The 18,274-nt window shown below is 37.9% G+C and overlaps 1 protein-coding gene across 1 annotated transcript in view; it reads left to right on the plus strand.

Annotated features, from left to right (window-relative positions):
* Positions 1–18,274, plus strand: part of mRpL35 (mitochondrial ribosomal protein L35) — a 51,703-nt gene that overhangs the window by 13,923 nt on the left and 19,506 nt on the right. The window contains exon 2 of the mRNA XM_067108000.1: positions 1,954–2,133. Within this exon, the coding sequence (XP_066964101.1) occupies positions 1,954–2,133 (180 nt within the window). The remainder of the gene's footprint in view (positions 1–1,953; positions 2,134–18,274) is intronic.

Here is an 18,274-nt window from a genome sequence, read left to right on the forward strand (position 1 = left end):
TCCGAGGGTAGGGACCGTGAACTGTCTAATCAAGCCATGCGTAACTTCGTTAACGATTTTGCTTATAAGTCCAAAATCTTTAGAAGCTACTGCGGAATTTCCATTTCATCAATTGATACTGTCGCTACAGTGACTGAAAATAAATATCGATGCAATTGCTGCAAAATCACATTCATTGTCCACAACCAATTTTTTCAAGACGAGAGAGAGAGTTGATATGCAATCACACAAATGTCAAGCAAATGTAATTGCTTCTTAATGACATCACATAAGTTTATTTTGCTCATCTACTTTCTTAAATGTGGCCAGCATTCTTTTATGATATTAATGCTTAGACGACTCCCCCTCCTTTTGTCTGGGATAGAACAACGGAAGGCAATGGTAGTCTGTTCTTTTGCCTGTTGTTGAAGAAATAAGTAACCAATGACCATTTGGCTAGTTCAGGGCTACTAGGCAAGCGGTTCCATTGAAAGCTAGTAGATTGTTCAAAGCTTTCAAAATCTGGGACAGTGAAGGAAAAAGGTATATCATCCTCCATTTGTTCCAATCTTGTGTGAATGCATCTCTTGTTATTGCCTGAATGTCCAGGTTCAGAGACACAAACACTGTCAGTTGATGGTTCTCACATGTGGCAAACCGGTTGACTTTTGGACTGTGGAAGCATGTTAGCAATCATTGACTTGAGAGTACTTCAGCATGAGCCTATTCTCTTTATACAAAAACATTTCAGTCATATTGTGTAGGATGAACAAAGTGTGAGTCCCTTTTGAGGTTTCAGTTTTCTGAGATGGAAGACAACCAACAGCCCCAGAAAGCTGGTGTGACACTCCTCTGGAGCAGGTGGCCATCTTCCCCTAACTGACAGCCCTCCCAATGGCCTCCCCAACCTCTCAAGGAGGCATCCATATGTATTATCACTGTACGAACGATGGAGTCAGGTCGGCCTGTTTGCCAGAGACCCTTCCAGGTCCACAGACAGAGTATCTTCCCAATCTCAGGTGGAGGTGATCACAAAGCCTTTTCTGGGTATGTGAGAGCCAGACTGTTAAATCCTACAGTAACAGTCTTAGGATTAGATCTACCATGGACTCAGACTGTAACAGGCCCGGACTATGTTGCAGTTGTCGTTTGGAAAACCTGGTCTGTGCAAGGAAACTTCTAAGTCCTTTCTTATTTTGGTTTGAGTGCCTTGGGAAGAGACAGCTGTCTGCAAAGAAATTCCCAACAAAGTCCCAGCCTCAGAAAAAGTTTGCTGGAGGTAAGGTGGCATTATGGATCTTTATTTTATACACCTTGCATTCACTGTGTTTGAATTTCATTAGTGTTCCAGTCTTTTCTCTTGCTTTTATCAGGTAGAGAAAGCATGAAGACCATCCCTATCCCAGCTTGCAGATACAGTATCACCAGTTTCCTTATTACAGTTTTCTAAGCTCTTGTTTGCAGCTGTGTATGACAATAGACAGTACTGTATATGTACTAATTTAATACATGTAAACATGGTATTATACTGTGTTTGTCAAATGTAAATATAACATTATGGTCTGTATTTGAGTTTAAATGAATTGAGAACTTTAAGAAATATTAAATTTTCTTAATGCAGTAGCCTGCATTTTCCATAAATGCGAGACTCTGTGCTGCCCATATTTAGCTTATTGACAGTAGAAGAATGTACCACAATAAGAGAGGTGATGGGTTTTTCCACACCTTGTGGTAGCCCAACTTCTCATTAGCCACTGGTGGTACTTCACTTGTAATTTGATCTCCAAAAGATTAATTTCCTTTGCCTATAGTAGTTAAAAAGCATGCTTGGAAACATTATCTTCCAAAAAGTATGTCATTTTTCTCAGAAAGGTAATAAGAGAAAATTGAACTGTTATTCATATATACTTTATCTGTATATCAGGTTGTAAGTCTTAGCAGTATCTTTATTATGATTTTTTATTTGTATTTCAGACCAATTTTAGCTGCAGTAACTAGATTCCCAGAGCTCTCTCCAAAGTTACAGCCATTTTGCAATGCAGAGAGCCCTAGTTCTAATTTGATACAGAAGAGAAGTGTCACTAAATGGTCTCTATCAAAAGGAAAGCGGAAGACGGTAAAAACAGTAATAAGGCGTTTTAAAAGACTTGATTGGTAAGTTGTGTATGTGCTGTATAATATGGTATACATACCTGTGTAATAAATGTTCAAATGGGTGTATATATATCCACATCTTCCTATTCAAACACAAATCATCTTATTTAATATGTGCTTTTGTTATCATGATTAACATAATTACAAAATGTATTCCCAGCAGTAGGTACTAGGTGATGGTAAGCAACATTATTTCACATTTACTCGAAAACAGAATCTGATGTTGGACCTTCTCGTTTTGACTCTTTTACCCTCTCATTGAACAGTCTGGCATTTTCATATAAGTAACTTACCAAGTAATTACATAGCTAATGTATCTACCTCGCCCAGCAACTTTTTTTAATTTCACAGCGCGATTCTTTTGTTTATTACGTAGGTGACTCTCTACTCACTGGGGAAAGGAGGAACAACCAGCAGCCATATTCAATTTGTTTCTGCTGGTTGCAGTATCAACAACGCACCATTTGCAGCAACTTTGTTGGATTTTTCCAGTTGTTATTTCATATTTGGTGAAGTACAATTGTTGTATTGTGGTTGCGCTCAGGCTGTAGGCGGTTTATCGTGATCATTTGGATTAGTTTTCAACAGATTATTTAGAATTGTGTTGGATTCCAGTAATTCGAGTATGTATACGCTATTGCAGTGGGGTAGGCTGCAAGGCTAGGCTAATTAAAGCATGCTATGATTCTCATACAATCTGCACTAAAACGTAGGGGGCAAGATTGCAGTATTGATAAACCTGTAATGAATGTTCAGCATGGGATAATAAACAGTGGAAGTTTCTTAAGCCTCATTGAGACAAGTTAGAGAGAGATAGAAAGAGGAAAGCGGCTTCTAGAACCGAAACTCTCTCTAGTTTAGAGGCTACACTGAAGCGTAGTTTAGAGGTTAGCCCTATTACTCTCCTTCTACTCCTTTTCCTACTTTTTCTCCTAATACTGGCCTCCTGCTGAACATCCTCCTACTCCCGTGCCTGGCTCCCTTTCTTCTGATCCTAAAGCCATTGCCAGTCTCGAATCTTGAGTTGTTAAGAAAATTAACTTAGTTGTAAGTACTGTTGCAGATTTGGGAGCTTCCATTAAAGTGATCATGGAAAAAGTGTTTTCTGTAAAAGCGCATAGTGATGGTGCAGTGCAAGTGGCAAGTGGAGGAGGTGGCTGTTCATCCTGTTAGTTCTCCTAGACCGAGTTCCCTGTCCTGCTTCCCCAAACCTGGGAGAAGACATACCAAAGGTCCAAGGGAGGCTAATGGGGTTTGCCCACGGGTAGTTGCCCCCCTCAGCTGCACCTGTTGTACAGTCCCAGGTGTCGGCAGACAACTATTGGAAAGACTTGTCCAGGGATATCCATAAGTTGTCCTCAAGCTCTTCTGACAACTACGGGCGTGGACAGGAAGCACTGCAAACATTACCTGGATTCTTCCCCACCTCCAAGCACCTTCTGAAACCCTTGGTCAATGTCCAGATCTGCTGAGGACACAGCTCCTGTTAACCGGTGCAAGCAGTCTCTTTACAGTCCCAGACCTTCTTGCAGTTACTCTGTGGACCCGTATGTTCCTGCTCATGTCCATCAACACCCACCTCTATCTATTTTGGACAGTCCAAGACTTTCCCACCTGAACGCCGACTTATGACCTTGAGCACCCACACCTGGCCAGCACCCTTTCATAAGCATTCAGCGTCCACTTCCAAGTGTTCGGTGCCCTCTCCTGAGCACCTGGTGCCAGCTCCTGAGTGCCCAGTGCCAGCTCCTGAGGACCCAGATCCCACTCTCAGGCACTCATCACCTGTTTCTGTCTTCTCAGAGGTTGCAGTCTCCTTCGCTTTCTCCAGTTAGACCTCCAGCATCATCTCCTATGCCTAAGGACCCTGACGAGCCTGCTTTGGCTCCTATTAAAAGACTGTTAGCCCAAATTATGGACTTATTAAATAAAGCTCCTCCCACTCCTAAGCCTGCTCAGGATGACAATTTGTCTCCAATTTCCTCTGAAGAAGAAATCGATCAAGAAAAGAACCCACTGCTCCTTCAGCATATGCTGCCTTATTGAGATACTTGATGGTGAACTTTCCCTCTTTTTTTTTGCCCCGGGTTCGCCTACTTCAACATTTTTGATGAGGAACCAGCCGGATGACAAGACATGCCTCCTTAAGGTGGTCCTTTCATCCTCCTATGCAAGGCATCCCTCCCCAAGATGGCCCTTGTATCCTTCTATGCAAGACATCCCTCCCCAAGATGGTCCTTTCATCCTCCTCTAGGAAGTCATTTAAGGGGCCCGCTGATTGCTGAATTTTGAGGAATTATGGAATTTTAGTTATCGACGGATGTGGAGTATTTAATGTCTAAATAAACATCCTGAAGTATTATTGCAAAAAAAGTATTTGTTTTTTGGTGTTTTTTTTTTACATATTTGTTTACTGTATTTACCTCCCTGTGTGCAGCATTGACTGAAAAATTGTCACACAATGCCTATATGACTTTCTAGGAATCTAGGTGGAAGTGAGAAATATACTTTAGTTTCCTACTAATAAAATACACTATTTCTATGATAAGAACTGGCTTGTTCTCTCAGATATATATCAAATTAGAGTAAATATGCATCTATGTATCTTGATATCACCCTGTGAGCGACATTGAGCGACAAATTGTCGCATAATGTCTGTATGACTTTCTAATTCCAGATAGTAGGAAGTGAGAAATATACTTCAGTTTCCTAATAAAAATACCCATTTTCTATGATAAGAGCTGGTTTGTTCTTTCAAAAGAATGTCAAATCAGAGTAAATATGTATCTAGGTGTCTAGATATTTTGAATTCGTCATAGTCGTATCACAGATATACCACACCAACTAGTTTACATATAATATTTTGTATTTCTTGACATACAGGCAGTCCCCAGTTTACGACGGGTCCAGCTTACGAAGTTCCGAGGTTACAATGCTTTTCAAATATATTCATCAGAAATTATTTCCTGGGTTACAACGCATGTTCTCAGTTTATGACGCGTTGTACGCCAATCCAACGGAAGAAATATGGCTCCAAAACAGCAGAATAATCAAAATTTGGAAGTTTTTTTGATGAAAAACTCAATAAAAATGCAGTTTACATCGTTTTCAATACACCCAAAGCATTAAAAGTAAGGTTTTCTTAGGATATTTGACGATTTTCGACGATTTTCCGGTTTACAACGATTTTCAGTTTTCGACGCAGCGTAAAAGCGGAACCCACATCGTAAACCGGGGACTGCCTGTATTTTTACTGTGTATTTTCAGAAATATAAAATTATATGATCGTAGGTAACACTTTCTAACAGAGCCTCTTTACCCATAAGCCAACTCATCGAGTGAGTTTAAGGTTTTGGTTCTACCGACGTACTTTCTGTCCGTGATCGCATTTATGCTTGCATTTCGTGACCCTGCTGTGCATTGACATAGTTCCAATGGCAGGAAAAAAGAGGACGAGTACCCTGGAAGGGAATGGTACCAAAGAATGCGTGCCCAGCATGGATTACGAGAAGAGAGACCCAACCAGACGAGAAGTGTCTCCATGGGAGAAATGCCAGGTACCTCCGGGATGTCAACAGTAAGCTTGATTTTCTTTCAGTGATTTGTTTTCCTATATATACCCATGATTACTATTTTTTATAATGATAGTAATTATATAAGACCAGCAAGCTTGATTTTACCACAGTGAGTTGTCTGACTTGTTTAGCTTGGGATCATTGTTTACTTTATTTTCACAGATGTCTGTTTATTTGTCCTTTCTATACCTGAACAAAAAGAAAAGAAAGAAATGTAATAACAACCCAAAGACAGCAGAAAACAAGGAAAATAAGAATAGCTACTTGGAATGTTAGAACATTATATCAGGCTGGAAAGAAAATGAATGTAGAGAAATGGAAATGTAGAGAATGAATGTAGAGAAATGGAATGTAGAGAAATGGAAAGAATGAAGCTACAAGTATTAGGGCTTAGTGAGGTTAGATGGCCAGGATTGGGATGTTCTCCAACTTCAACAGGAGGAACCTTCATATACTTGGGAGGCCAGAGTGCTGAGAGAGGTGTTGGTGTGATGTTAGACAAATCTGTGAAACCATGTATGATAGGCTATTGGGCTGCATCTGACAGGATTTTGTTGGTGCGTATAAAAGCCACACCATTCAATATATGCATAATACAAGTATATGCACCTACACCTGAACATGATGAAGAGGATGTTGATCAATTTTATCGAGAGTTAAATCAGGCAAGAGAGCAGTGCAAAGAGTATGAATTAATTATTGTTATTGGTGACCTCAATGCGAAGGTGGGACAAGGAAGAACAGCGGATATTGTTGGGCCTTTTGGATTAGGTAGAAGAAATGAGAGAGGAAACAGATTTGTAGACTGGTGCTTAGAGAGAGAACAGATTATATCAAACACCTGGTTTAAGCACCACCCAAGACATCTCTGGACATGGAAAAGCCCTGGTGACAGAGTTAGAAACCAAATAGACTTTCTAACCATCAATAAAAGATTTAGGAACTCTGTCAAGCAAGTGAAAACCTACCCAGGAGCCGATTGTAATAGTGACCATGTACCAGTTGTAGCAACAGTGATGGTGAAGTTGAAAAATCAGAGGAAGAGTACACCTAAATCAAAGAGGCAACTGAAATTATTGAAAACAGAGGAAATGAAGAACCAATATAATATAATTGTAAGAAATAGATATGACCAGCTTAAGGAGGAAGGCCCAGTGCTCCAACATCCTCAGCAAAAGTGGCAAAATATGGAAAATGCAATAAGAGAAGGTAATGAAATAATACCAACAACAGAAAGGGGAGCTCGGAGAGAATGGATGACAGAAGATATCTTGATAGTGATGGATGAAAGAAGGCAACAGAAGGGTAAAAATGAAGATAGATATAGAGCTCTGGATAGAACTATTAAGAGGGAATGCACAAGGGCAAAGGAGAAATGGATGGATGAGATTTGTGAGGAGGTAGAAGATTTGGATAAAAGGGATGAATGGAGAAAGTATAATAAGGTGAAAGAAATTACTTTTAAAAAGAAGAGAAGTATCAACACTGGTATCAAAAAAGCAGATGGAACCATAGTAATGGAGTCAAAAGAAATATTGGAAAGATGGACGGAATATATTAGAGAATTGTTTGATGATGATAGAATAGAACATCTAGACTTCAGTGACAACGGAGAGGGACCAAGTATAATCAGATCAGAGATAGAGGCATCTTTAAAACAAATGAAAAGCGATAAAGCAACAGGTGATGATGGAATAGCAGCAGAGATGTTGGTAGCTCTGGGAGAATACATCATTGATATATTAATGGAAATAGTGGAAGGAATATATGAAGAAGGGGCCTGCAACACAGATGTACAAATCAACATTTATCACAATGCCAAAAATACCAGGAACACTTGAGTGCAATAAACACCGGACTATCAGTATCATGAGTCAGATCACAAAAATAATATTAAGGATTGTTTTGAATAGAATAAGAAATAAGATACTCCCAGAGATTGGCAATGAACAGTGTGGTTTTATGAGAGATAAAGGGACAAGAAATGCAATTTTTATTTTGAGAATGTTGATGGAGGGAGCAATAGAAGTGAAAAAAGATAGATGTGTTTGTTTTGTTGACTATGAAAAGGCTTTTGATCGGGTTAGACATGTAGACCTTATAAGGATATTGGAACAGATAAATATCGATGGGAAAGATCTAAGATTGATAAAGAATTTTTATTGGAATCAAGAGGCATCAGTGAAAGTAGAAAATGACGAATCAGAGACTCGGCACATCAAGAGAGGTGTAAGACAGGGTTGTGTGCTATCACCTGATCTCTTCAATTTATATAGTGAAATGATAATGAGAGATCTCAGAGATATGGAAGGAATTAAGGTTGGAGGAGTCAATATTAATAATATCAGATATGCTGATGATACAGCACTTGTTGCAGACTCTCATGATAAACTTCAAGCTTTAGTCAGTACTTTACACCAGTCAAGCAGAGAAAGAGGTCTGTCAATAAATATTAAGAAAACAGAGGTTTTGGTTATCTCCAAAGATGAAATCCCCCCAAGAACAGATATAAGAATTAATGCTGAAACAGTTAAACAAACCGATAGTTTTAATTATTTAGGATGCACTGTCACAAGTGATGGAAAATGTGAAAAAGAGATCAAGAAGAGAGTATCCAATGCAAAAGATGCATTTGGTAAGATAAAGAAATTAGTCACTAACTCAAAAATGTCGATGTATCTTAGGAGGAGATTTGTGAAATGTTTTGTTTGGTCTGTATTGTTGTATGGCTGTGAAACTTGGACCTTGAGGAAGGCAGACGAGGAGAGGTTACAGGCTGCAGAAATGTGGTTTTGGAGAAGGATGCTGAAATTATCGTGGACAGAAAGGAAAACTAATGAGCAGGTATTAGAGAGAGTAGGCATTGAGAGAGAACTTTTGGCTTCAGTGAGAGGTAGACAAATGTGGTTTGTGGGTCACATAGTGAGAAGACAAGAACTAGAGCATCTCTCTCTCACTGGTAAAATCAATGGAAGGAGGCCGAGAGGAATACCTAGACAAAAATATATGGATGGATTGGTGAGAATGACTGGAGGAAGAATGTCTGCAGCTCGGTTACTGCAGAGAGTCGGAAATAGAGAGGAGTGGCGAGCCATGATTGCCGACGTCCTTGGGGATATGGCACCTGGATGATGATGATGATACCTGAACGGAAAACATGGAAATAACAACACCAAGCATATTTTTATAGGTTATGAAGAACACTTTATATTGATAGCATATATTTTTATTTATAAGTTATGAAGAAAACTTTGGGGTGAGTGTAAAGTACCATGTCCTGGCCTAACCAGGTACCTTCCTAACCTCACCAGGGTGCCATGCCCTGAGCTGGTCAGGGTGGGACTTCACCCCCCTGGACCCCCCAAGTAACATTCAACATCGGAAAGATCCGATCCTGTTGTTCTGCTAACCACCCCATATATTTTTATTATAAGTTATGAAAAAACTTTGCACTGACAGCATGTTATTAACCCTTAAACGCCTACTGGGCGTATCATACGTCGACTAAAATTGTCTGTTGGGTGCCAAGTGGACGCACCGCACGTCGTCGACTACAAAAATTTCAACCTTTGGTCAACTTTGACTTGACCGAAATGGTCGAAAACGCAATTGTAAGCTAAAAACTCTTACATTCTAGTAATATTCAATCATGTACCTTCATTTTGCAACAAATTTGAAGCCTCTAGCACAATATTTCAATTTATGGTGAATTTTTGAAAAAACTTTTTCCTATGCCCGCCGGTAACTTTCGGCCGAAAATTTCAGAAATTCTTTCTTCATTTTGTCGTAATTTTTGCTCTGTTCTATATTAGCCGTTACATAAAGTTTTATATATGAAAATGTGCGCAATCACATGTACAATACAACAGAAAATAACTCATGGTTGTAGCTTTTTTCAGTTTTGAAATATTTTCATATAAATCACAATAACTGCCAAAATTTCAACCTTCGGTCAACTTTGACTCAACCGAAATGGTCAAAAACGCAATTGTAAGCTAAAACTCTTACATTCTAGTAATATTCAATCATTTACCTTCATTTTGCAACCAATTGGAAGTCTCTAGCACAGTATTTCGATTTATGGTGAATTTTGAAAAAACTTTTTTTCTTTACGTCCGCGCCAGAAATTCTTTTGTCACGTTGTCGTAATGTTTGCACTGTTTTATATTAGTCGTTACATAAAGTTTTATATATGGAAATGTGTGCAATTTCATGTAGAATACAACAGAAAATAACTCATGGTTGTAGCTTTTATCAGTTTTTAAATATTTTCATATAAATCACGATAACTGCCAAAATTTCAACCTTCGGTCAACTTTAACTCGACGAAATGGTAAAAACGCAATTATAAGCTAATACTCTTACATTCTAGTAATATTCAATCATGTACCTTCATTTTGCAACAAACTGGAAGTCTCTAGCACAATATTTCGATTTATGGTGAATTTCTGAAAAAAAAAAAACTTTTTCCTTACGTCTGCGCAACTCGGCCAACATCTCAGAAATTCTTTCATCGTCATGTCGTAATGTTTGCATCGTTTTACATTAGTCGTTACATAAACTTTTATATATGAAAATGTGCAATTTCATGTAGAATACAACAGAAGTAGCTCATGGTTGTAGCTTTTATCAGTTTTGAAATATTTTCACATAAATCACGATAACTGCCAAAATTTCAACCTTCGGTCAACTTTAACTCAACGAAATGGCAAAAAACGCAATTGTAAGCTAAAACTCTTACATTCTAGTAATATTCAATCGTTTACCTTCATTTTGCAATAAATTGGAAGTCTCTAGCACAATATTTTGATTTATGGTGAATTTTTGAAAAACATTTTCCTTACGTCCTGATAACGCTTAACTCGGCCAACATCTCAGAAATTCTTTTGTCTTTTGTCGTAATGTTTGCACCGTTTTATATTAGTCGTTACATAAAGTTTTATATATGAAAATGTGCGCAATTTCATGTACAATACAACAGAAAATAACTCATGGTTGTAGCTTTATCAGTTTTGAAATATTTTCATATAAATCATGATAAATAGAAAAATTCTACTTTCGGTCAACTTTAACTTTCGACTGAAATGGTCGAAAACTGCAATTGTAAGGTAAAACACTTACAGTCTAGTAATATTCAATCAATTAGCTTCATTTTTTCAACAAACGGGAAGTCTCTAGCACAATATTTCGATGTATGGTGAATTTTTGAAAAAAACATTTTTACGTCCGCGCTTTTTACGAATTCATGCATCATTTTGTGATAATATTTTCTCTGTGTTGCTTTGATCGTTTTACAATTTGTTATATACCAAAATCATCGCAATTTAGTGTACAATACAACTAAAAAAAATTAACTCATTAGCTTTAACCATTGTGCTTACAGCGCGATTTGTATACAATTATATGAGTTTTTTTTTCACTGTCATATATTCCAATATTTATATATGATAAATATATTTTTTTTCATTTCTGATGGTTGCATACTAAACTTCAGGCAATGACAAAAAAAATGAGCCAAAAATGAACTCTTAATCTTAAAAACTAAGCATGCTGAGATTTTTTGAAAAAAACTTTTTTTCCGCTTCGGCGCTAACTCACCGAACGCCGCCGGCATACGGGAGACGTTTTTGTAAATAGAGGCTCGGCGTTTAAGGGTTAATTAAGTTATGAAATAAACTTAGCACTGATAGCATATACTGTACAATTTTTTATAGGTACCATATACTATTGTTTATAGGTTATGAAAAAAAAATATTGCTAATTTTGTAATAACAACAAAACTATGACAGTTAGAAAGCTGATATTTGCACTAAAACTATTTTGCCATATAAGAAATATACCCTGAAATTTACAGTATAATCAAATGAATAGAAATATGCTCTCGGTTGATTTATGTTACCTAAAATTTGCATTTATTTTTGCATGTAAAGTATGCAAATGAATTTGCCATTAATGATATAAAGGACACAATAAAAGTCAGGAAATGAATGCAATAATTATATTTACATAGCTCACAATAATATATGTTATATTCATTATACATACATAGACAAGTTTTATTACATAAGTATAAATGATACAACTCAGTGACATATAAAGAGCTGAAATTTTATTATTTATATACACACATACATACGTATAAATCAAGGAATTTTATTACAAAAACATATAAAGAGCTAATATATATATATATATATATATATATATATATATATATATATATATATATATATATATATATGTGTGTGTGTGTGTGTGTGTGTGTGTGTGTGTGTGTGTGTGGGGTTTGTTTGTATATATATATTATATATACTGTATATATATATTTTTTCAGTTTTTATGTCATTGAGTTGTATCATTTATACTTATGTAATTAAATTCTTGTATGTTTATATATATATATATACAGTGAACCCCCGTATTCGCGGGGGATGCGTCCCACACACCCCCGCGAATAGGTCAAATCCGCGAATGCTTACAACGCCCCTCTAAAAGCACTTATACCTGTCTACCATGAAGGGTCAAACACCAAAGTATGCCTAAAAATACCAGCCTACATCAAATATACATTAAACTATTACCTTATTACTGTAATAATCTTTGAAATGATACTATTAATATAATTTCCAAGCCATCTTAAACATTTTATCATTACATTTATACGTACGTACTGTATGGTTTACAGCTGTAGGTGAAAATAATCCAGTCCCCCCTACGTATTCAGCCACACACATTTTCTTTCATACAGTTATAAGCCGTCCCGTTTTCTTTTCAGGGGGAACCGTTGGTATTTATATGTACAGTATGTAATTCACAAAAAGAGAGAGACAAAAATTAAAAAAAACGTATGCACATTTTAAAAAATTTAGTACTACGTATATTTGTACCTGTCTACCATGAAAGGTCAAACACCAAAGTACTGTATGCCTAAAAATACCAGCCTACATCAGATATACATTAAACTATTACCTTATTACTGTATTAATCTTTGAAATGATACTATTAATATAATTTCCAAGTCAACTTAAACATTTTATTGTTACATTTATACGTAAGTACTGTATGGCTTACAGCTGTAGGTGAAAATAATCCAGTCCCCCATATGTATTCAGCCACGCACATTTTCTTTCATACAGTTACAAGCCGTCCTGTTTTCTTTTTGGGGAGAACATTGTTATTTACGTATACGTAATTCACAAAAAGAGAGAGACAAAATGTTAAAAAAATTTATGCACATTTTAAAAAATTTAATACTACCTATATATTAAGATTACTACATATGTAAATCATACGGGTGCTCACCAGCGATGAATGTTGATTAAAGATGATGATGATGAATTAGCTGTGCAGTGTGATGAATGATGATGAAAATATGACTGCACAGCAAAGCAGAGGAGTTACAACTCATCTGAGGGTGCCTCTTCACCTTCAGGAGGCACGACTTCAGGGGGTTGGGGAGGCACTTCTTCAGGTGATTCGAGAGGCGCTACTTTGGGTGATTTGGGAGGCTTTGGAGGGGCCCTCTTTGTCCATTTGATGAACATGGTGATAGGCAGCTGCTGTCGCTGCTTTTTCATGGCGGTGAGGGTTTGATTATAGGGCTCCCATGCTGAATCAAGGATGTTTGAAAACTTTAAGGAGCGTTCCATAAAAGGATCCCATGTTGAAACATACTTCTGCATATCCTTAATCATTCTCTTCATGTGGGACAGACGTTCCAAAGTCAGGCCACTCTCCTCTTCCTCCTGCTCCTCCCCTGAACCTGGCGTATCTTCTTCCTCACTGGCAGACTTCGTCAGCTCTTCCAAATCCTGGTCCGTCAGGGGGTCAGAGTGAGCATCAATAAGGGTGCCGATTTCATCCTCGGTGATGTCCTTGAAGCCTTCCCACCTAGAATCCTCGCCAACTGGACAGCCTTATTAATGGCCGAATGTTGAATTTCTTCAGGAGAGAAGCCCCTGTAATCATGAACACACTCGCCGCAACTTGTTCCAGCATGCGTTCACGGTCTCCTTTTCATGTCATTCAGTGATCGGCTGATGATGCTCAGATTTGGATAATCGTGAATTTACGCCAATATTCTTTTTAGCGTAAATTCACTGTCACTGTCCATTGCAGTTACAAGGTGCTGGAGGGAGTTCCCGGCATAGAGTGCCTTGAAGGCACGGGTCACGCCCTGGTCCATAGGCTGGAAGAGAGAGGTGGTGTTGGGAGGGAGGAACTCAAGCTGGACTCCCTCGTAAGAAAGATCGAGAGGGTGGTCACCAGCATTATCCATAATCAACAACACCTTGAACTCCATGGCCAAGTCGTTCAGGTATTGCCTAACTTGAGGGATGAAGCTCTGATGGAACCAGTACTCTGTGAGGACTTTGGTGATCCAGGCCCTAGGGCTATGCATCCAGAACACAGGAAGCAATGCCTTGTTCTTATTCTTGAGGGCCCTGGGGTTTGCAGCCTTGTAAATGAGGCCTGGTTTAAGTATGAAACCAGCTGCATTCCCACACATGATGAGGCTAACCCTATCCTTCTGGGCCTTGAATCCGGAGGCGTTTAGCTTCGTCCTTCATAAGGTATGTCTGGGATGGTATCTTCTTCCAGAACAGGCCAATCTCATCCATATTGAACACCTGTTCTGGATGGTAGCCCTTCTCCTCGATGATCTTCTTGAAGGCCTCGGGATATTTCGCGGCTGCTTCAATGTCTGCAGATGCTGATTCCCCATGCAGAGTAACAGACTTTAGGTGGAACCGCTTTTGAAATTGGTGGAACCACCCCTTGCTGGCCTGGAAACCTTGAGGCGCTGATGATGGTCCTGCTTGGGGCTCTTCCCCTTCTTCTGCTGGTTCATCAAAGCCTAAAAATTCTAATTCGCCTTCCTCAACGCCTTCCTCTTTCTGTACTACGTCGTTGCCTTCCTTAGCAGTTGATAAGTGCTGGTAGAGTTGTTGCACTTTGTCGCGAATGATGTTGGAGTCGAGGGGCACGTTTTTCTTCCGGCAGTCCTTTATCCAGATTGCCAGAGTAGATTCCATTTTCACGATTGTTTTATCTCGCATTGTCGCAACTGTCTGCACTACCGAAGTAGCTCATACTCACAGACTTGTGTATCTCCGCCTCTTTCTTCTTGTTATGTCTCACTGTGCTCTCATTAACACTGAAATGGCGGCCAACCGTGGCAAAACTTTTGCCCTCCTTTAACATGTCAAGAAGTTTCACCTTCTCCTCAAGTTTCATAACAGTCTTCTTTCTTTTAGACTCTGCCAGAAGGCTTTGAAGGAGCAGGGCATTTTTTTAGGAGGCATTTTAGGGCCGAATACCGCTGATGCACAAAGATAAAAAATCAAAACGGACAGATGCATGGTTTCACACGGTAAGAAGCTGCGAACTATACACACAATCTGAGGAGGATGCCGTGGAGCGGTCTGCCAGAATTCCGTGTTCGCGAGTTGATTGTGAATGTTCAGCCAATGAGCGCCAAGTGAACAGCCAATGAGCGCCAAGGAAAATGAATGGTGCTTGTGGATTGGCTGCTTTGCAGGTGACAGCCAATAGTGTGTCGAGTATCACTGGTCCTGGGTATACAGCGTCCAGCATTGTGATTTCTTTGTATTTGCAGAGAGGTGGCTTGGGTGAAGCACTTTTAAGAAAAACAAATATATGTTATTGAAATATTGCTGTGTTTACGTTAATATATGACAGAACTGTAATATTTGAAAATTAGTAAATCGTTTTTCAACTTACAAAATGTACTTACAGTAGTCATTAACCCTTAAACGCCGACTGGACGTATCGTACGTCGACTAAAATTGTCTGTTGGGTGCTGAGTGGCCGATCGTACCGTCGCGCCGACTACAAAAAATTTCAACCTTCGGTCAACTTTACCTCACTTCGACCGAAATGGTAAAAAAAAATATCGCAAATTGTAAGCTAAAACTCTTACATTCTAGTAATATTCAATCATTTACCTTCATTTTGCAACAAATTGGAAGTCTCTAGCACAATATTTCGATTTATGGTGAATTTTTGAAAAAAAAAAATTGTATTTCCTTCTCTTGACATCGTCCAATCATTTACCTTCAGTAACTCGACCGAAAATTTCAGAAATTCTTTCGTCATTTTGTCGTAATTTTTGCAACGTTTTATATTAGCCGTTACATAAGGTTTTATATATGAAAATGTGCACAATTTCATGTAAAATACAACAAAAAACAACCCATGGTTGTAGCTTTTATCAGTTTGGAAACATTTTCATATAAATCACGATAAGTGCCAAAATTTCAACCTTCGGTCAACTTTGATTCGACCGAAATGGTAAAAAAACGCAATTGTAAGCTAAATCTCTTACATTCTAGTAATATTCAATCATTTACCTTCATTTTGCAATAAATTGGAAGTCTAGCACAATATTTCGATTTATGGTGAATTTTTGAAAAAACTTTTTCTTTACGTCCGTTACAATCTGCCGAACATCTCAGAAATTCTTTTCTTCACGTTGTCGTAATGTTTGCACCGTTTATATTAGTCGTTACATAAACTTTTATATATGAAAATGTGCGCAATTTCATGTAGAATACAACAAAAAATAACTCATGGTTGTAGCTTTTATCTGTTTTGAAATAATTTCATATAAATCACGATAAATAGAAAAAATTCTACCTTTGGTCAACTTTAACTCGACTGAAATGGTCGAAAACTGCAATTGTAAGCTAAAACACTTACAGTCTAGTAATATTCAATCAATTACCTTCATTTTTCAACAAACGGGAAGTCTCTAGCTCAGTATTTCGATTTAGGGTGAATTTTTAAAAAAACTTTTTTACGTTACGTTAATTCATGCATCATTTTTGTGATAATATTTTCTCTGTGTTGCTTTGATCGTTTTACAATTTGTTATATACCAAATTCATCGCAATTTAGTGTACAATACAAAGAAAAAAAACTTGTTAGCTTTAACCGTTTTGCTCACAGCACGATTTGTATACAATTATATATGAAATTTTTTTTTTCGTGCTGTTATATATTTCAATATTTATATATGATAATGATATTTTTTTCATTTCTGATGGTTGCATACTAAACATCAGGCAATGACAAAAAAAGGAGCCAAATTGAACTCTTAATCTTAAAAAGTAAGCATGCTGTGATTTTTTGAAAAAAACTTTTTTTTCCGCTTCGACGCTAACTCCTGAACGCCGCCGGCATACGACAGACACTTTTGTAAATAGAGGCTCGGCGTTAGAGGGTTAATATATACTTAGTACATACATGAAAATGCTACGTACTGTAGATGTAAACATACGTACTCTGCAGTATTCCTGTTGTCTTATGTATTTTAGATATGCTCTACATACTACCCGTAGTACTTTACTGTACTATGTATCATCCTAAAACACTTTTTGTATATAATATTTAAAAATCATCCTACAACAAAACATTTTATAAAATATACGTACTGTATGCGCAGAAGATCAGTGTTAGTATATGTACGCGCAACCAGTAGTACCATGCGTATACCGTAGCGGCAAATTATCGGCAAATAACCTATTATAACCCGTTTTATTGCTATCTCACGTTTGTGTGTACAGTACTATGGCCTAAAAATATTTTTTTAAATCGTGCATTAAGATGTCCTCTGAATGCTCTGCTTCTTCTAAGGCCTGTGGCCAATAGCCTACAATTACTGTAATGACTGATGAGAAGAAAGTACTGTAGACATGATTGTTTTGCTAAGAGAGGGCAAAAGTCATGGAGAAGTAGCAACCCATTACAGTATGACATTAATTGCGGTCGCCTGCATTAAGCATGAACAAGGTAAAATACTCATGCAGCCCTACTGTACCACCTTTGTTGCCATGTTCAAATACCTTAACATGACAGCGCCTCCCATCATTCATCGTACTGCACAGCTAATTCATCATCATCATCATCTACAGCATACTGAAATCAACATTCATCACCAGTTACTACCCGTATGAATAGCCATCATAACCAAATCCCTGTATGCAAAGAATGCAGGTCAACAATAAATGTTATAAATATCTTAATCGTATGTGAATTTTCAAACTTCAACCAATGGCAAAATCATCAAGGTCACAGTGACTCATTGAACATCTCCAGAGACAAGAAGATTGTTTTGTCCCCGAATAGATCCTCCATACTTATTTGGAAAATTATTTAAACCTTTTAGCAAATATCACTCTTAAGAATATAGAGACATCGCTGAAGTAGTTCTGTATTTTAATTTCATGTACATATAGGAGAGATCTAATATGATTTGACTTCTTGGGTACATGTTTGTCAGACTTGACCATCAGTAACCTGATAAGCAAAATAGAATTGGCAGCAACCAGGGCATGATGAGAAACCTGTTGAGTTTATTTCCTAGGAGGTATTGAGACCAATTTTAGTTGTGAACTTGGAGAAAGTTCCGGTGTACACCTGTGTCTCTAAGAAAAGGAAGCGGCTAGAGTCCTTAAGAACCCCCTTTTTGTAGACCTTCCCCACCAATGAGACATTATTTTGTTCAGCTTTCTTTCTGTTGAGGATGGAGAACCAGCAAGCTT

The sequence above is a fragment of the Macrobrachium rosenbergii genome, chromosome 8, assembly GCF_040412425.1.
Source record: "Macrobrachium rosenbergii isolate ZJJX-2024 chromosome 8, ASM4041242v1, whole genome shotgun sequence".
In the NCBI taxonomy this organism is placed as follows: Eukaryota; Metazoa; Arthropoda; class Malacostraca; order Decapoda; family Palaemonidae; genus Macrobrachium; species Macrobrachium rosenbergii.